Below are 20082 nucleotides of genomic sequence, written 5' to 3'. Positions count from 1 at the left end.
TTTCAAATTCTTTCAGTGGTCTTTCTCAATATTGGTATTTCTGATTCATGGGCTGTTCCACTATCCCTGTGAAAATATCTAGTTCCTTTAAATAGAGCATAGTTTTCTTCTTAATCTAGAGACTCATCACAACAAATCACAATAAACTGGTGATTTACCATCCTGTGGCTACTTTATTACTTTATACTATAAACATTATGGTTAAGGACTGGAGATCTGGAGCCAGACCACCTGTTTTGGAGTCCTGGCTCTACTATGTACTAGCTGTGTAACTTTGTTGCTCTGAATATCTCAGTGCCTCAGTTTCTAAACTGAAAAATGGGGATAATGGTGTTTATTTCATAGGCATGAGAGCATTAACTGATATTGGTAAGGTGTTCAGAATGGTGCCTGGCATGCGTGTTAAGTGTTCAATAAGTAATGAGTACTATTTGTGTCATTATACACAGCCCTCCCCCCTCCCCCCTCCTCGTATATCTTCTAGTAATTCTGGGCACCTCTTCGACTGAGGTTGTTTTTTCCAAATCTCACAGACTTTATGCTCAGATCTTCTAACTCTTAAATTCTACTGCTCCCAGCTGAGCAGCACTTAACGTAATTCTCTCACTTGTCAGTTTCCTTATCTGTAAAAGAGAATGGCTACTGTCACTTTCCCTGCATAATAATACAATGCATATGAAGTTCCTTGCATAGTCCCTAGCACCTAACGGATACCTCATATGCATTTTCGGGTTATATTCATGTGATCCTTACAACATACGACAAAATAGGTATTTTATGAAGAAGGACACAGGATCCGACAAGTCAAGACTTGCCCCAAGTTGCAGAGACATCCAAATGGCAGAGCCAATACTGGAACTGTTTCACTCCGAGTCAAATGTTTTTACTTGAAACCAAAGTTGCTTTTCAAAAGCATGAGCGCTAGAACTAAATTCATGCTGTTCCAGACACTAGTAAAGTTAAGTCTACTGTCGCGATGCCCACTGAAACTGAAACAGAAAACCAAACTACAGGTTTTGTTACACCACTATTAGCTCAAAGAACCTGACAGCACTAGAGTCGGCGACGTGTACGAAATTTCGGTAAACAAAACAAGTTGACGAGTTTCTTCTCTAGCTCCCAGAGGAAATTGCGGACCGCGGGGACGAGGTTCAATTGCAGGGCCTTCGGAGCTGGGCGGGTCCCTGCCCAGGCTGTACGGCCCAGCAGCACCCAGACCCGGAGGAGGCCACGGCTGCGCCCGGCCGCCGGACCCTCCCCTTCGTATCTCGGGGCCCAGTGTTGCGCCCGCCCGCCCCTCACCTCCGGCTCCGGGCGCTCCGAGGCCATCACACAACCCTCCCGCGCCGGCCCGGGCCAGTTAAGGCGTTCCACTCCTGACCCCTGGCCGGGTACCTCGCACCCGGCCGGAACCGGAAGTGGGCCGGAAGGCTGAGGTTTGAGTTTTCTTATTGGTGGGAGAAGCCTTCCCAGAGCAGCTCGCGGACAAGGCAACCGGAAGAGGAACTGTTTGCCCCCTCCACTGCCGCAGCCATGCAGGTGAGAACGAGGCTGGGGCTATTGTCCGCTGGCTGGCTTCGGGTAGCTGGACCGAGGGTGGGCCGGCCGAGAGGAATTGGGCTGAGAGGCGAGGGCAGAGCCCGCGGCTGACGGATAAAGGGAACGCGGGATGGGGAGCGAGGCCGACTGGGGAGGGAGCTGCGCAGAAGGGAGATGGGGGTGGAGCCCCTCTGACCGGAGGCAGAAACTGCGGCTAGTCACGGGGGACGAGGCAGCGCAGACTGGCTGGGGTGTGGGAAAGGATCACGTTGTAACTTGGGAAGGTTGAAATGCAGTTCAAGGAAGACGACTCAAGAAAGTGGCTCGTTGACTCAGGCCCCGGCCAGGCTGTTGGACGGACGCTGTTGGATTCAGACATTACAGAGGATCAGTAATTGGAGAGGAGGAAGTCCAAGGGGTGAAGGAATTGTGGAGCCACGGTGGCCAAAAGCTAAAGCTAATTATAATCTCAGGCCGTTGGTGGAACCCAGGATCAAGGCTGCTGTCACTCATGTTGGGTGCGCGTTTGCAAGATGGTTTTGCATCGTTCTTCCCCGTCTGTGCGCAATAGTTGTTAAGAATGAAGAAATTAAGGAAAATTGGAGACCGTAGGTGGGAAGGAAATGCTTTGCAGACGCCCCCAGCGTTTAAAATGTCTAGGGCTTAGGAGCATGTACATTTTGTTTTCTTTTTTTCATTTGTCACTTAGTTTCTTGCACCTTGTAGTCTGTCGGTAAATGCTTATAGATTGAGATAGGATTCAGAGAAACTATCATGTATACCTAGGTTTCCCCCAGATTGTGTCATTGCCAAGAACAGTCAGACTCAAGGCAGGTTCATGGACAGTGGAAGCTGGAGTGCTTAATGCTACAGAGGTGCACAAAAGATAATAAACCCCAAACATTGGATCTGGTGAAAATTTCTCAGTGCAAGAGAATACAGTGTACCTAATAGAGAAAAACTAGGCATGAATTAGGAGATGATGAAAGAATGGAATCAGTTGGTAGGAACTGAGGTCAGGTGAATGGGTTAAAGGTCTAAGGGTTGATGGCTGTGTGTAACCCAAACACCAAAGATAAGAAACAACCTGACTTTCAATGCCAAGGAGATCCTGTGTTAATTGACTATTGTTCTCACTGTCACCGTGACTCTTCAGCCTTCCTCTGTATTGTGTCATGAATATCCATGTCCATCTGGGTAACCAACCTGCTTCTATTCCTGCAGAGGGAGGAGAAGCAGCTTGAGGCATCATTAGATGCACTGCTGAGTCAAGTGGCTGATCTGAAGAACTCACTGGGGAGTTTCATTTATAAGTTGGAGAACGAGTATGACCGGCTGACCTGGTAAGGGTTGCTAGGGCAAGAAGGGGAGAGCATCATGGGTGGGGGCGGGTGGGCAGGCCTCCTAGTGGATAGGACATCTCCAGTGATACAACCATTTATCATTTTGCAAACACTTTCAGGTTTAGAAAGAGCTGGGTTTCTCCACATTTAACAAGTAGAGTTTGGCTTAGGGTCTCCATGGTAGGCAAGTAGAGAAATGCCCAGTTTCTCAGCCCAGCTTCCTTCTAGCTTGTAATTCTCACCCTTTGACTTCTTTGGGAGTGGGTCCTCCTGCTATGGTAGGAATAGTGTTCATACTAGATCTCTTGCCACAGTTGTTGCTTAGTCTTTTAGTTGGAACTTACTCTGTTTCCAGACCCAGAAGGTGGCTTTATATAGTTTCTGAATGTTTAGTGATAACATTGCAACCATGGTTTGTATTTGGCATTGTTCCTCATCCTTTTCAAATAATGAACTGCCCTTTTTCTCCATCTGTGTTGGAAACTGAAAGCACGTCCCTTTTTCTAACCCTTCAATCCCTGTGAGCCAGTCTGGTTCCTATCGGTAAGATAAATTCCAGCCGAAATAAGCAGGCGAAGAGAGGCAACAAAGGGCCAGGTAGTTTATTTGAACGCAAACACCCAGGCGAGATTTTCCCAGTCTACAGAAATAGAGGCTGGGGAATTCGCGCGTAAGCAGACAGGCAGCGAGTTTTTAAAGAAGGTAGGGGGAGGCAGAGCTTAGATTTACAGCAGTGCAGGGAGTGGCTAGCCCAAGGCACATTTTTCAGGTTGGCAGGGGGCAACAGCCGGGGACTTCGGCACGTCAGTGTTCGATGTGCTTGCTCTTCCCGTCAGTGCTCTCAGCCTTACACTATCTAGTCCAGCCAGAGGGCTATAAGTCTCTTTGGGGTGAATTTGGGTATCCCTAGCCTGAGGAATCCCTTTGAGATGACCTTACTGGGAACATTCTGACATCTTCTTACCACCCCCAGGCCCTCTGTCCTGGACAGCTTTGCCTTGCTATCTGGACAGCTGAACACCCTGAACAAGGTCTTGAAGCATGAAAAGACACCACTGTTCCGTAATCAGGTCATCATTCCTTTGGTGCTGTCCCCAGACCGAGATGAAGATCTCATGGTAAGAGGAGGATACAACTTGGGAAATTAGTTCTTAGATGAGGACCTAGAGCACAATTGTTGGTTGGTTATTCTAGAAGTTCTGAATGTGAAATAGTGTGTAGCAAGAAAAAGTGAAGGCTGCATTTTGGAGGCCTTGCTTTTTGTCCTTCTGGAGCCACTCCCAAACAGTGCCAAATAAACTTGAGGCCTATTACCAAGGCGAAAACTTTTCTCCTCAACCTGTGTTGAACAAAAGTATGTTCTATTTCAGTCTTTGATTAAAATGTAGCAGAGATTCGCCCCTAGGTCTGGTAGAGAGAGGGGTGTGAGGAGACAGAAATGGAGGATGGAGTGAGGGGATAGTATCCTAGGAAACTAGATACTGTTAAGTCGTAGGTTTTATTTTCTCTGAAAATGCCCTGTTTGCCTGTGTAAGGAACTATATATCAGGCCAGACTGAATCTTCTTAAAGTATTTAGGAGGATCAATAAAATCTATGTTACAGCGGCAGACTGAAGGACGAGTACCTGTTTTCAGCCATGAGGTGGTCCCTGACCATCTGAGAACCAAGCCTGACCCTGAAGTTGAAGAGCAAGAGAAGCAACTAACAACAGATGCTGCCCGCATTGGTGGTGATGCAGCTCAGGTTGGAGTGAGTCACTGCCCTGCTGCCCCCCACTCCCTGGGTCTTCTCACGAGAAGCTTGGCATTACCATTATTGTCTGGTAGGGTTGCATAGCTGGTTACACATAAGGTGCCCTTGGAAGAGCACAGGAAGAAAGTTCCCCATAATCATTTCTTAGTGGCCAAGAAATTCGTGTGTGGTAAAAAATTTATTTATGTGTGTTGCAGAAGCAGATCCAGAGCTTGAATAAAATGTGCTCAAACCTTTTGGAGAAAATCAGCAAAGAGGAACGAGAATCAGAGAGTGGAGGTATGGGGCGCTTGATGGCAAAATGGAGAAGGAAAGAAGGATAAGATCACTGGAATAGGAATGGTGGTTTTGGTAGTAATGAAGTGAAGAATGAACTGCTCAAGAAAGGGTTTGCATCTATTCTGTTAGCTTTTTATATGTAAGGCCATCCCTGGAGCAGGTGGAGGAAATGGACAAAATAAAGAGACCGAATTCTGAGATAGTCATGGGAGTCCTCTGGCTTTTCCTCTGGGCTGCCAGTGAGTCTAGATGCTGCTAAAATCAGAATTCTAAGCCCTCGTACTCATACTCATCTTCCTCCTGCTCAGTTCAGTCCAGGGCCAGAAGTATACCTTAGGGTCCTCATTTCCCTTTTCCTTCAGGTCTCCGGCCGAACAAGCAGACCTTTAACCCTGCAGACACCAATGCCTTGGTAGCAGCTGTTGCCTTTGGGAAGGGACTATCTAATTGGAGACCTTCTGGCAGCAGTGGTCCTGGCCAGCCAGGCCAGCCAGGAGCTGGGACAATCCTTGCAGGAACCTCAGGGTTACAGCAGGTGCAGATGACAGGAGCTCCAAGCCAGCAGCAGCCAATGCTCAGTGGGGTGCAGATGGCCCAAGCAGGTCAACCAGGTAAGGTGGCAAGGATTGACCTGGTGGTATACCTTGAGCGGGGAAGTGAAAATAGGCTACTTTGTCTGGGCTCCTAGCATCCCCAGAGCTGGAGATGTTCTCTTCTTCCTTGGACTGTGACCCAGAAAACAGTTTTTAGGAGTAAAAGTTGCATTTGACACTAACAGATGCCAGATAATGAGGAATAACTTTGAGTAGCAGAAATTATTCTTGCCTCCTACCCCCATCTCAGACCTGTGTTTGAACTACCCCCTGTCCCATTTATTTTGGGAAACTGATAGACTTTAAGACCATTTGGTAAGTATGTTGGCAATTGACAAGCAGGCAAGTTTCCAAGAGCTACATGTATTCTTTTCTCTCCTGCTCACTTTTAGTAGTTATGAAAACAGTCTGGAGGAGTTCAGATGCAAATAGCCAGAGGAGGTATTTTCTTCCAAGCTGTCTAGGAAAAGGGACAACTAAAATAAGAATGTACTCCTACCGGTGACATTAAGTAGGGTTTAACTATCTTTTCCAGGAGTAAGTGAGCAGGAGACTGCTGAGGTGTGTTCTGATACCTGTCATAATTCCCCCATATCAGTCTTTTTCTCCGAAACACCTTCAGGGAGAGAGCTGAGTGAGGAAGCACACTCCGATCTTTGCCCACCAGGGTCAGATGCTGCATAGGTTCTAAGATGATAGAGAAGGTGGCCAAAGGGAACTGGAGGGACCATATTTCTGATACATCATGAAAGTGTTAACTGTGCTTCAGGTGTCTTTCTTTATATTCCTTTTAGGGAAAATGCCAAGTGGAATAAAAACTAACATCAAGTCAGCTTCAATGCATCCCTACCAGCGTTGAGTGTGGTAGGTAACCTCTACTCCCAGGTGCTCTTTGCAGTGCTGGGTAGTGAAATTGCCTTTTGTCCAAAGCTGACCTAGATGGGCACAATGAAAGAGCTTGGGCTTTTAGCAACAGACAGTTGCCAGCTCCATCACTGACTAGCTGTGTGACCTTGGGCAAGCAACCTAATTCTTCTGAGCTTGTTTTCTTGTTTGGAGATGGTGATAATACCTGCCTTATAGGGTTGTTATGAGGATTAAAATGAGAAAATGGATGTAAAATATTTAGCACAGTGTATGAAATAATGGCTATTCAATAAACAAGAGCTTTTGTGGCACTTCTCACTGTCCTCAGTCTTTGATTCAGAACTTACCCTGATTCGGTACTGCTTAATGTCAGTGGTAAGCTGATGGACACAAGATCATAGACTGCTCTGTTCTGTTTGGAAGCCTGTACTTGTTCTGTGCTGCCAGAAACTCTCAGTCTCTGTGTCCTTAGAGGCACTCTGTTGCTGCAGTCCCTTCTGTCTAGGTTCCATCCTGGCCATCACTCTGAGCTACAGGTGACAAGGCTTCTGGGCGGAGACAAACTCTACCTGCAGTTCTAGTGAAGCTTGGGCCTGCTGTGTTCTCCATCCTCTGAGAAGCCAGTTCAGCTGTTACTTGGGAAATAGTCATAAAGTCCCCTATCCTTTACCCCACCCTATGCACATGAAGGAAGATGTTGGAGGCCAGAAGGTGGGGGCTTCCTCAGGAAGTGACTCTAAGCAGACAAGATTGTGTGAGAAAGGATTTTTCTTAGCACCTGAAAAAGCCCCTTCCCTGGACTCATTTTGCTTATTTTGGAGGGAGAGGGAAATTGCACTGCACATTGTCTTTTATCAGGGTTTTATTGTTCTCACAATATTGCCTAGTTCCTGGGCTCCAGCCAGGATGGCTTTCCTCCAGCTCACTGAACCTGTGGCTCAAGTAAGAGCCAGAATGGTGGCAGGAGGGAGCAGCCTCCAGTACTTTTGCCTGCTTTTATAAAGCTGAAGAGCAGTGAGTTTGGGTCTCTAGCCAGGCTGTCTTTCTTAGTGCTCCTTTGCAGACAAGGGCAGGGGTTGAGTCAGCAGAAGTGAACCAGAAGGTTTCTCTGAATAAAGTTATCTAAATTGATGCCCCCTGTATCAAGGTTATGTGATAGCAGTTTGAGAAAGCTATGTAGGGACCAAAGCCTGTAGGTCAGACTTTGAAGATTTCTACAAGGCAGTTTTAATCGATTCTCCATGAAGTTTTCTTTGATTAGCTTTGATCTAAAAGTCTTAAGAGGTATGGAGGACCTGCTTATACCTTCCAACTGCCTTTTTTCTGTTCTCTTCTGTCACATACTAGTACTTTGGCATTTGTTCATTGCCAGGCAGAATTCTGCCAGGCTGTGGCGGCAAAGGACTGGGAAAAAGGGCCCAGATGTCACACAGTCCTGTTCCATCGAGACAAGAAATGATACCCATACTCACTGACCATAGTATACAACACCACAGGGGTCCTGTTGTCAGCTCTGAGGCAGTGCCAGACCTTTCACCCATCTCAACAAATCTGTGTTTCTGTCTGTCAGTGCATTCAAATGTTCTGTACATTCTTACCTCATCCCTTCCTACTGGAAATGCCAAAGCTAATGGTTGTGTCAGGTAGAGTTCCAGCAGCGCTGCTCTAAGCCCCCGGGACATCTTTTGTCCTGTTGTCCTTTATCTCTCCTATTGTAAGGCACCAACCCCAGGTTTCTTGGTTGTTCCAGGCTAATACTGACTTTGTTCCCACCGTATTATTTGAAATGGATTCCCTGTCCTCCCAGAGTGGAGATGTCCTCTGCCCCAGCAGGATTATATGCAGGACCTCCCCTACATCCTGTGCCCTTAAGTGAACATTCCTCACTCTGGAGGCACTCATGTTACTGTAGTCTTCACTCTGGGAGCACATGTCCTCATTTCAAAACCCCCACACCCAAATCCTTGAGTAAACAACTCTGTGTAGCATTGCCAGCTCTGGGGCCCATACAACCTGGTAAACACCTCGATGGAGAGTGTCTCCCACCCCAACACACTCCTTTCCCTCAAGAGGGAATATATACGGAGTTTCCTTTGACAAAGGGGACGTGACCTACTTAGATTTAGGATTTGCAAGATGGTCCTCTTGCTCCACTCTGGCAGTATCCTACAATTTCCAACTGCTCTGTTTTGCCTGGGAACTATGCTTTCTCCTACTCTTGGGGCCCCTGGGGAATGAGACTAGGCCATTGTCTGTCAGGTTTATGTCTAGGATGGAAAAAGATGCAGCAGCTTTGAAACCTCAAGAGTTTACTACAGCACTGATTTCTTTCTGCTGAAAGTGAAAACTTAACCTCTTGCCTAGGACCTCTGCCCTGAGGCTGGGATTCAGTCATTGCTGAACCTCCCTTTGCTCATTGCCCCCGTCACTGCATTCTCTTTCCTTTCGGGTGTCTGTTGTTGCCCTACCTCACCAGGTCACCTCTTAACTTTGTATTTTCTTGAGAAACAGCCAAGACAAATAAGTCGTAGCTAAGTGCTTCTTCCAACTCCATAGTGAGTCCTGGCATTAGGACTAAGCTAGAAGCAGTGTATCGCCCACCTCTTGTCCTGCTGTTGAAGGGAAGAAGCTGAACTCTGCAGGAATGCCCTAGTGCAAGGCTGGTTGCTTTTCCCACCCCCACCTCGCCTCCCCCAGGCAGCTGGGAACAACCTCTCCCTTTGTCTGAGCTTCTTGTACAGAATAATCCTCCTTAAGGACAATGTTTTCTCTGTGCCCTGTGGACACAGGAGCCGTGTGAGCTGATCCCAGCACCAGGCAGGACGGAGGCTGAATTCTTCCAAATGCCCACCCTGAGTCAACTGATTACTGTCCAGAGAAACTACTAAGGGATGAGCATTTTCTTACATCTGTTTAGATTTGGGGGAACAGCCTATTGAACTTAAGCAATGGACTGGGGCTGGGGGCTGTGGTCCTTTTTTGATTCAGTCCTAAGGGTTCACTGTGCCAACCTGTGGAGGCTTAATGTGTCTGTGGCCTGACCACCTCGAACATACAGAGACTAAACTTGGAGAGAATTTTCTGCCCTGCAGGGGGTGCTTTCTGATGGGCGAAAAAGGCAGACTCCCCAACCCACCTGTTAGGTTGACAGCACTCCATCACTTCAATGTGTGTTTTGTCCTGCAGGACAAACTTCCTCTCTTCTTCTCTTTAATTTCTCTCTCTCTCTCATTCCTGAGCTGGATGACTGAGGCAGATCCCAGATGTGTTGTGGTCTCTTGATGAGGTCACATGCTCTCAAGATGGCCCCTACCATTCGGCCATGGCAGCTTCCGCAAGTGCACCTGACTTCCTTGGACCTAGTTTTCTCATCTGGGTAATCTCAGGGATCCTTCCTAGCTTTAAAGTCTTTGGCAATGATTCTATTTAACCCCAGGCATTTTCTTGCTTTCTATTCAATAACATTGCCTGACTATGTTATATAAAATAGGCCTGATTTTTCCTAGATCAGCCCCCAAATCCCTTAATTCCCTACAAACTGTTCCGAAAGTTCCTTCTTTGTCACCTGCAACTTAACATACCAACATCCCTCTAGACCGACTTTCCTAAAACTGTTTTCTAGATTACACTAGTGCTCTCGTGAAAACCTATCAGAGAGGTGGTGAGTTACCCCAGAGATACATGGATTGTACGTCAGAAGTCACCCCTCGCTGCCCTGGCAAGAAGTGTGTACTAGAGAGACTCCTCCCTTACAAGCAGTGAATCCCACTTTGCCCATGTGAAGGTAGTGATCCCTACTGAATCAAACCTGAAGAGCCCCGGGGGCCCCTCCTTCTTGCCCCTGCCATTCCGCTGCCTTTCCTCGCTTGCACCTGAATTTCCCTAGTTGGTAGTCATTTTGATTCTTCACCCTCTCTTGCCCATGCCCCCACATGTAGACCATCCTTGTTCTTTTACTAATTTATCTGGGCTGCACCCATTTTCATGGCCCTCATTAGCTTCCTTTTAGTGCCTCTTCCATGTTAATCCCTCTTGACCCCACATCCTTACTCAGCTGACTTTTGGGAAATAAAGAGCCTGCAATCGCCATCTCTTCTTTCACACCTCCTATTCCCTGTCAGCCCCTGAAGTGGGGGCTCTGCTTCCACTATTCCTCGAACTACTCTATCAAAGTTCACTGTTGATCTCAATGGCTAAATCCAGAATTTTTTTCAGTCCTCATCTTCATCCATCTCCACAATGTCTGTTTAATAGTGCTGGCCATTTCCTTTTCATCTCTTTTCCCTGCCATGGTTCCTGACTCTCTTGACTATTCCCTTTCTGCAGCTTTTGGCCTTCTGTCCCTCTGCCTGCTTCTTGAATGTCATTATTCTTCAGGACTCTGTCCTTAACCCTCTTTTCTTCGTACTCTACCTGCTGTTGCTGTGACTATCACTTTTATGCTCTTAACTTTTATTTTCAGCCCAGACCTCTTTGCTGAACTGCAGATATTTATTGGTTCTCTGCGCATATGGTCCTCAGGTTCTGAACTTCCAAATCCAGTCACCCTTTTTTCCAAACCTGTTTCTCTTCTGGTTTCCTGCGTGTGACATAAGCAAAGTCTAAGGAAGCCATCTTAAACTCTTCTCCCTTTGTGTCCCAGACCCTGATAGCTGGTCAGATGCCAAATGTTGTCAGTACTGTTTTCCAATATCCATCCTGCCTTGCAATATAGGCCATGGGCCTCTCACCCTCAAAGTTGTGTTCAGACTCCCTGTCTCCAATCTTGCTTATTCTAACTAGTCTTCCATATGGCTGCCAGATACATATTTCTAAACCACAGATTTGATCACATTCCTCCTTTGATTAAAATGTAATAATTTCCTCCTGCTGTTTCTCAAACTGGGGCCCGTGTACCTGGCAGGTGGGTAGGTACAGTGTGCCAAGCATACTGAAAGTCATAGGATGAAACCATTTTCTCAAGGGTAAGTAACATAAACAGTGCAAAGTTATGCATTTATTAAGAGACAACTGAGTTGAAAGCATTCCTACTAGTCTAGAGAGCTTCGAACTAAGCCATCAGATTCTCTGGAGAAACTCCTTTATTATTATTATTATTATTTTTCATTACATTTACTTCATTGGAAAAACAGTTGAAGTTTACTGGAAAGGCAAATAAGATTCTCTGTGGTCTAGTCCCCTCACTTCTTCTTTTAATTTAGTTTCTATATTGTCCTGCTAACCCACTCTATTCCCAAACCATGTAAACTGCTTGAAGTTTTCTGAACATGACAAAACTTTCTGGCATCCATTCCATTATTCCCACCTTTCCTTCTGCACAGAACACTTTGCCCCATCATTCTGTCTGATGAATGCTAATCATCTTTGAAAATTCAGCTTATGAGTCACTCCTCTGTGAAGCTTTCCAACAACCCAGCCTGTCCACAGCGCAGTGCCTGTCCAACCAGGTGTGGCCTGAGTGACCTCTTGTATGTTCCACATTTGTACCTTGACAGACTTATCCTAGCCCCTGCTGCTTTCTTTTGTCTTGCAAGTTCAAGCACCCTGAACTGTCAGGATTTGATTTCCCATTCTTCGACCTGACAGCTGTGTGATCTTTGGCAAGAAATGTGTGGTTGGTATATAGAGCATCTGACCCACTATAAACGCTATACATGGTAGCTGCTACTATTACTATTATTATGATTTAGTTGACTTTGGAAAGATAGTATAATGTAGCATTTTGGTTAAAACAGCAGATCCTAGTGCCAGACTGCCTGGGTTCAAATTCTAGCTGTTATTAGCTTTGTAGCCTTGGGCAAGTTAATTTACCTCTCTTACCTCAGTCTCTTTATTCCCGGGGATGATGATAATACAGGCTATTTCATAGGGGTGCTGTGACATTAAAATAGATTAATACACAAAAAGTGCTAGGAACAGTGCCTGACAATAGTAGAAACTCAATGAGTATTAGCTATCCTCAGTGTAGTGTCTAGAATTCTGCCCTCAGTGATTGCTGCCTGAGTCAATAATTAACCAATCCCTCTATGAGGACATAACCTTCCTCCCTCTGCAGCTTGTCTGTGCTTACATCAAGGCTCAGATCTCAGGAGCCCAGCCTAGGAGAGAACATTTGTGTGTATTTCGTCCTCCCTGGTGTTTCCTCAGCACTGCATGCAGAGCAGGCACTGCAACATTTTTATGTTGACTTGCCTGACACGAGTTATTATTCAATCTAGTTTTGTGAATTGTCTTTCTCCTACTTAGTTATCACCTATACTCTTCCATTAGAGTCCAGTTTGGTTTCTAAAAAGTGTGTCATTTGAGACCAAATGACAAGCTCCCTTCCCTGCAGTGTTCTTTTTCATCCTTTCTAATGTGTATCTTTTCCTTGTCCAAACTAGCTGAAGACTCAGTTCCACAGTCTGCCTATTTTCTGTCCCTAAACTGGGCCTTTCACCACTCTCAATGCTGTGGTGATGAGTTCTGTCCTCATTGTTCCATGCTTACTAGGTCTGGGCTCAGGTGTTCATGGGTGGCTATGTGTAACTCATTGGGTATCACAAACCAGAGTTCCATGCCTGCCTCTCTTCCCTTCACACTTACCACCAGTCCTTTAGGCCTTGTTTTGTTGTGGCAACTCCATCATTCTTGCCACTAAACTGCAAGTACTCAGCTATAGCCAAACCTGGGGGTCAAGTGCTGTCCGAGACATCCGTGGCTTGCCCATGCTCTGCCCTCTGCTTGGAATGGCTGTCCTCTCTTTTACCTGCTCCAGTTTCCTCGTTCACCTAGTGAATAATTCATCCTTTCAGTGCCACCTACTCCTGTGAAGTCTTTACCACCTTGTTCCCTGTACACCTGACCATTTTAAATTATATCTGACTGGACACTTATCCATTGTATGACCTTAGGCAAGTCACTCCACTTCCAAGAACCTCGGTGGGATTATGGCACCTGCCTCAATTACGTGAAGCTGAGCATATTTAAAATTAAATTTAAACCTTTTAGTAGCTCTTAGCTTTGTACAGGGTAAGTCCAAGCTTAGGATATACAAGGCTCTTCAGGCATTCAGTTAGCACACAAATGCTAACTACTATTCTCCTCTTCCTCTCCTCTCTTCTGAGCAATCTCATTTTTATTGCATGGTATATTGTACTGTTCTGATTCCAACACATTACACTTAAACTTAGCTTAACCAAAAGCAAAAGGGGATCCAATTGTTTGTGGTTTATGTGGAAGGGAAGCTGAAGGGTGACTGGCTCTAGGCGGGCTCAGGGCCTCCAGTGTTGTCTAGGCTCTCTGTCCCTGCATTTCACTATTCTACAGCAGTAGAGCTCATCTTATGGAGAGCTCTGTTCTTGCTTGGATTACATGCCATTAGGAGTTTGGTGGGGGAAAGTGAGGAAAATACCATGATTAATGGACCAATTCAGGGGGGCACAAATTCCTTAAAGGAGATGGAAAGCAAGGGGACGGGAAAGTGTCTGAGCTACCACAGTCTATTTCAGGTGGTTTCATCCCTACAGAGAATCCTTGGACTTTTTCTCTCAAGCCCCATTCCTTTCTCCTAAACTTACAGTACTCAGAAAGTCCCCAACTGCTTTAATTTCCTGCCCCACCTGAGTTATCCAGCTTGCTGTTGATCTTGGGTCCTCTCTCTGCTCTACCCCTTCTTCTTCTCACTTCCATTGCTCTAGGTCAGGCCTTCTTTGTGTCACACCTGTGACTCTGAGCTGGTCTCCCTGCCTCTGCTTTCTCTTGTCACCAAGTCTGTCTCCATAAAATACAACAGGGATCATACCCACAACCACCCCTTTTTTAAATTAAAGTATCATGATGTACAATCTTTTTAAAAATTCTTTTATCAAGGTATCATTGATATACAATCTTATGAAGCTTTCACATAAGCAACATTGTGGTTATAACATTCACCCATATTATCAAGTCTGCCCCCACACTCCATTGCTGTCACTGTCCATCAGCATAGTAAGATGCTGTAGAGTCACTGTTTGTCTTCTCTGTGCTATACTGCCTTCCTCATGCCTCCACTACATTATGTGTGCTGATCATAATACCTTTTAAGCTCTCTCTCCCTCACTCCCCCCCCCCATTCCCAACCCTTCCCTTTGGTAACCGCTAGTCCCTTTTTGGAGTCTGTGAGTCTGCTGCTATTTTGTTCCTTCAGTTTTGCTTTGTTATTATACTCCACAAATAAGTGAAGTCATTTGGTACTTGTCTTTTTCCGCCTGGTTTATTTCACTGAGCATAATACCTTCTAGCTCCATCCATGTTGTTGCAAATGGTAGGATTTGTTTTCTTATGGCTGAATAATCCATTGTGTGTACGTACCACCTCTTCTTTATCCATTCATCTACTGATGGACACTTAGGTTGCTTCCATATCTTGGCTGTTGTAAATAGTGCTGCGATAAACACAGGTGTGCATATGTCTTTTTCCACCAGGCATCTTGTTTCCTTAGGGTGAATTCCTAGGTCAAATGGTATTTCTATTCTTAGGTTTTTGAGGAACCTCCATATTACTTTTCACAATGGTTGAACTAATTTACATTCCCACCCAACAGTGTAGGAGGGTTCCCCTTTCTCTGCATCCTCACCAGCATCTGTTGTTCCTTGTCTTTTGGATGTTGACCATCCTAACTGGTGTGAGGTGATATCTTATTGTCGTTTTAATTCTCATTTCCCTGATGATTAGCAATGTGGGGCATCTTTTAATGTGCCTGTTGGCCATTTGAATTTCTTCTTTGGAGAAGTGTCTGTTCAGATTCTTCACCCATTTTTTAATCGGATTATTTGTTTTTTGGGTGTTGAGGTATGTGAGCTCTTTATATATTTTGGATGTTAACCCCTTACCAGATAAATCATTTACAAATATATTCTCCCATATTATAGGATGCCTTTTTGATCTGCTGATGGTGTCCTTTGCTGTACAGAAGCTTTTTAGTTTGATGTAGTCCCACTTGTTCATTTTTTATTCTGTTTCTCTTGCCCGAGGAGATGTGTTCAGGAAAAAGTTGCTCATGTTTTTATTAAAGAGATTTTTGCCTAGGTTTTCTTCTGTGAGTTTTATGGTTTAATGACTTACATTCAGGTCTTTGATCCATCTTTAGTTTACTTTTGTGTATGAAATTAGGCAATAATCCAGTTTCATTCTCTTACATGTAGCTGTCCAGTTTTGCCAACACCAGTTGTTGAAAGGCTGTCTTTTCCTCACTGTATATTCATGGCTCCTTTATCATATATTAGTTGGCCATATATGTGTGGGTTTACATCTGGTCTCTCTATTCTGTTCCATGATCTATGGGTCTATTCTTGAACCAGTATGAAATTGTTTTGATTTCTATGGCTTGGTAGTAGAGCCTGAAGTTAGGGAGCATAATCCCCCCAGCGTTGTTCTTCCCTCTCAGGATTGCTTTGGCTATTCTGGGTCTTTTGTGGTTCCATATGAATTTCAGAACTATTTGTTGTAGTTTGTTGGAGAATGCTATTGGTATTTTGATAGGGATTTCATTGAACCTGTAGATTGCATTAGGCAGGATGGCCATTCTGACAATATTAATTCTTCCTATTCATGAGCATGGGATGTGTTTCCATTTATTGGTGTCTTCTTTAATTTCTCTCATGAGTGTCTTATAGTTTTCAGGATATAGGTCTTTTACCTCCTTGGTTAGGTTTATTCCTAGCTATTTTATTCTTCCTGATGCAATTGTAAAGGAGTTGTTTTCCTGATTTCTCTTTCTGCTAATTCATTGTTTGTATATAGGAATGCAACAGATTTCTGCGTATTAATTTTGTATTCTGCAACTTTGCTGAACTCAGTTTTAGTTCTAATAGTTTTCTGATGGAGTCTTCAGGGTTTTCTATGTATAATATCATGTACAATTTATATCATCTGCAAACAGTGACAGTTTAACTTCTTCCTTACCAATTTATACCCATCCCTTTCTTAAAAATTTTCAGGGGCACCCCAGTAGAAACAAAACTCAGACTTTCATTCAAAGCACTTCAAGATTTGGGGCAACAACTTTTTTGCCTTCTAGCAATGAAAACCTTTCATTACTTGTGTCCTTTAGTAAAACAGCATCACTTGCAATTCTCTCCACCTGTCCTGTGCTTCCATCCTTTATGCACTTTTCCCTTAGTCTGAAACACCTGTGTTGCTTCCACCTTATTTGCTGTGTGACCTTGAGGAAACCCTTCACCCTTCCTGATTACATTTTTTTCTTCTGTGAAGTGGTGATAGTAGTAGTACTTACCTTACAGGATTGAACCATAAGAACATATGGAAAGCCACTGGCCCCATGCTTGCCAGAGAAAAGTACTGAATAGTAAGCTACATTTCTTCTTTTTCCCTTTTGGCTCTTCTCACATATCTTTTAGATCTTGCAAACTCTCCTTCCTCTGTCTTGATAACCTCTTCCCTGTTTTGTCTCCCAAAAAAATTCTCCTTGTTTCTCTCTCCAGAGCTCATCCTACAGGTTCTATCATAACCCCCTCCCCTCACCTGAGTTTCCTTAGTTCGGTTAGTGAACACTGAATAATACCCATGTGTGTTGACATTGGCTCTCCATTGATGGATCAGACTTGTTCCTGACCTCTCAGGGATCCAGGCAGACCCCCAGATTTTGGATGATATGAAGAGTGTTTGCATGCAGTCTCTCCCTTCTACCTTCCTGATGCCTTCCGGCCCCAGTTCCTTCAGCCAAGCTCCCAGCCACAGACAGAAGACACTAGTTATCTGGCTAAGACCCAGGGATGTACAGAATGATTAACTGACAAACCCTTCACCCTCACCTGACTCCCCTGTCTTCGTGGACTCAGCCCTCCCCTCAACTCCCCTGTGTGGACACTGTGTACAGAGTGACCTTTGGCCCTTACAGGATGTGAAAGGGAGAAGCTTGAGACAGCCCCAGGTGGCAGTTTCCATCTCTACCTGCCACTCCTGTTGTCCAGCAGTCTAGACCCTCAGTTCCTGTGGTTCTTAGCCGATTCCCCTGCACCTCCCGAACTCTGCTCCCTCCACAGCCCCATCTGCTCGCTCACTCACTGTGGATAAAATGAGAGTTCCTGTGGCCAGGAGTCTCACCTGGCCCTGGTTGGCTAGCTCACTGCACACCTGTGGGCAATACATGGCTGCTGACTCTATATAAAGAGCTCCGCCCAGTGCTCTGGGCACAACACAGTGGAATGGCTGCAAGGCTGCAGGAGAGCAGAGCAGAGGCTGGAGTGGTGGCAGCACCGAGGACAGAGGCCCAGAGAATGGCTGTGCGGGACAACTGTGCAGAGAGGCCCAGAGGATGGCTGTGTGGGACGACTGTGCAGAGAGGCCCAGAGGACGGCTGTGCAGACAGAGGGGCCCAGAGGAAGGCTGTGCAGAGAGGCCCAGAGGATGGCTGTGTGGGACGACTGTGCAGAGAGGCCCAGAGGACGGCTGTGCAGACAGAGGGGCCCAGAGGCAGAGACCGGCTTGCTGCATGCAGACTTGCTCTGAGTGGATGGGATTCTAGTGACTGACCTGCCACTTGGAAATAAAGTTGGGTACCACCCTTTCACCCCAAGAACGTTTACTGTCAATTTCTTTGGTCACATTGAATCCATAGCAACCTTGCCCGGGGCTGAAACCCATTGGCACGACACTCACACACTCATACACATACAGGCATAGCTTTATCCATTTTCTTAATTGCCTTTCCTGCCTCTTTGATCCTATTTCTGTTTAATTTTTCTGCTGAGATAGATCAAGTCTCAAATAATCATTGGAATAGAGTTAAGAGTTCATACAGATGGTGGCTTTCAGACTGAGCCCTTGGAGAAAGTAAATCAATGGTTTTATCTTTTGGGGAAAGAGAGGATGGGGAAGCGCCCCTTAGCAGTGAGTGAGTGACACACAGGGTGGGACCCAGGGGAAATTGTCACCTCACTTTCCATTAGGATGTTTCCATGAAGAAAGTGAATTTTAGGTTTTGGTTTGGGTATCCCCTTCCCCTGCCCCCTCACACACCTGGCCTTCATCCTTATGAAAACAGTTCCTAGACCCCTCAATTTCTCCAGTTTACCAACCTGCTATATAAACTATAGGTATAGTTTACCTATATCCTGGTGTAGGTAGCCTTCACTGAACTTAGCTCCAAGGCTTTCCACTTAGCTTCCCTTGCAGGTCCCAAATGATCCCACTTCCTCCCAGTCCATTGACAAATTTACCCTTCCTTTCCATACATTTCAGTCTGAGAGGTGTTTTCTTTAACCAAAAGCCTTTGGCTAATCCTTCCACATGTGTGCTGGATCCCACTGTCCCCTTCCACACAGCACATAAATGTGCTCCAGCCTCTTCCCATTAAAAACAACCATCAGAATCAATCTTGAGGGCCAGGCGTTGATATTTTAAAAGCTCCCCAAGATATTCTATTGTGCAGCTAGGGTTGAAAAGGGCAAACAGAATAAAATTCAAACTTCTTACCATGGCATACAGAGCTCTTCATAAACTGACTCCTGCCTACATTTCCTGCCCTTACCCATGTGCCCTTTGAGCTGGAGCCACACCAAGCTACTTAGAGCTCCCTAAATCCGTCACTTCACTTGCTTCTAAGCCTTCACACAAGTTTCCCTCTGCCTGGAATGCATTTCCATGCTTCCTAGAAAGTGTCTTTTGATGCCGAGCTTAGGTGTCATTTCTGTGAAGCCTTCAAGAAGTAACCCCTACCTTGGGGTAAGGTGGTCCCCCCTCAGTGCTTTCCTACCCCTCTGGTTTATCTCTGTGGGAATGCTCAATACATGCTACCTATAGTTAGAAACTTACATGTTTGTCTTCTCCAGACTGCATGTTTTGCAGGAACCCAAGCGCCATGGAGATGCCATCTGGCAGACCCTGGGGACAGGTGGTCTATATCAGATATTTGAAGATGCTTTCTAGGAGTAGGACTAGGTCAGGAACTGCAAGATGTGAGTCTTTGGGCATCACCATTTATTGAAGGCTTGCTATGGTCATTGACCAATGTGGTCCAGGTGAATAAATGGCTAGACCATTCCCTATCAATGCTGTTTGACCTCTTGGACTATTTCATCGTGTGTAAGTTTGCTTTGTTCATTTCTAGTTTGTCTCTAGGTGGATACTTAATCCAAAACTTCTCAATAGTGCTCTCAGAACAGTATTTTGCACACAGTGTTTAGGAAATATTTGTTAAATGACTGCCCATGAACCTACATACAAGTATATACCCTCTTGATAAATTAGTTGCTTTCTACCTTGTCTGTGAGATGTTGAGACAGAAATAGTGCCTGACACTTTATGTGGGTCATCTCCTTTAATCATCACAATCCTAGGAGAGAGGTTGTGTTGTTCCCATTTTATGGAGGTCAGCAATTTGGATAAGGTCATAGAAGTACTAACTGGAGTCAGATGTGACTCCAAAGCCACTAAGCTATACCTTGAACCCATTTGGCTTTCAATAAATATTGACTCAATGGATACTGCCACCCCAAGGGAAGTAGAAAGGCTTTTGAATTATTACTGTCCTCTACACTTGACTCAGGGTCCCTAGACCTCTCCTATTTTCTTACATTGTCTCATTCACTCTAATAGCCACTCAACAAACATTATGGAGGGTCAAATGAACCAGACAATGGGCCAGGTGTAGAGGTATTGAGATGACTAAAATATGGCTCCTGGTGAGAGGAACTCATGGTGATGGCGGATGCAGATAACTGTGTT

The 20082-nt window shown here is 45.3% G+C and overlaps 2 protein-coding genes across 15 annotated transcripts in view; one reads left to right on the top strand and one right to left on the bottom strand.

Moving 5' to 3' along the window:
* Nucleotides 1-1428, bottom strand: part of SZT2 (SZT2 subunit of KICSTOR complex) — a 50765-nt gene extending 49337 nt beyond the window's left edge. For 5 of the 6 annotated variants that reach the window (XM_017646938.3, XM_017646940.3, XM_017646942.3 and 2 more), the window contains exon 1: nucleotides 1303-1425. In XM_017646938.3, coding sequence (XP_017502427.3) covers nucleotides 1303-1329 — 27 coding nt within the window. In that variant the 5' untranslated portion in view covers nucleotides 1330-1425. Of the gene's footprint in view, nucleotides 1-1302 lie in introns of all 6 variants that reach the window. The other variant, XM_073233772.1, reaches the window with a different exon arrangement.
* On the top strand, nucleotides 1410-17935 carry MED8 (mediator complex subunit 8). 9 transcript variants are annotated; one of them, XM_037002359.2, is made up of 8 exons: nucleotides 1410-1539; nucleotides 2764-2882; nucleotides 3856-4000; nucleotides 4487-4633; nucleotides 4834-4915; nucleotides 5278-5526; nucleotides 6303-6372; nucleotides 17255-17935. In XM_037002359.2, exons 1-7 carry the CDS (start codon nucleotides 1534-1536, stop codon nucleotides 6365-6367), a joined length of 813 nt encoding a protein of 270 aa, XP_036858254.1. In that variant the 5' UTR covers nucleotides 1410-1533; the 3' UTR covers nucleotides 6368-6372; nucleotides 17255-17935. The 9 variants fall into 9 exon arrangements, with proteins under 9 accessions (XP_036858254.1, XP_073089877.1, XP_073089876.1 ...); XM_073233776.1 differs by having other exon boundaries at nucleotides 6278-6372; XM_073233775.1 differs by lacking the exon at nucleotides 17255-17935 and adding an exon at nucleotides 16957-17246 and having other exon boundaries at nucleotides 6278-6372.
* Nucleotides 17936-20082: the final 2147 nt, after the last annotated feature.

The sequence above is a fragment of the Manis javanica genome, chromosome 4, assembly GCF_040802235.1.
Source record: "Manis javanica isolate MJ-LG chromosome 4, MJ_LKY, whole genome shotgun sequence".
Taxonomy (NCBI): domain Eukaryota; kingdom Metazoa; phylum Chordata; class Mammalia; order Pholidota; family Manidae; genus Manis; species Manis javanica.
This window is presented reverse-complemented; position numbering and strand designations above follow the sequence as displayed.

Bases quoted from the DNA above. Each gene is read 5' to 3' on its own strand.
- MED8 (XM_037002359.2), top strand. The intron at 2,883-3,855 runs GTAAGGGTTGCT...TACCACCCCCAG, and splicing joins GAGTATGACCGGCTGACCTG to GCCCTCTGTCCTGGACAGCT. The intron at 4,001-4,486 runs GTAAGAGGAGGA...TCTATGTTACAG, and splicing joins ACCGAGATGAAGATCTCATG to CGGCAGACTGAAGGACGAGT.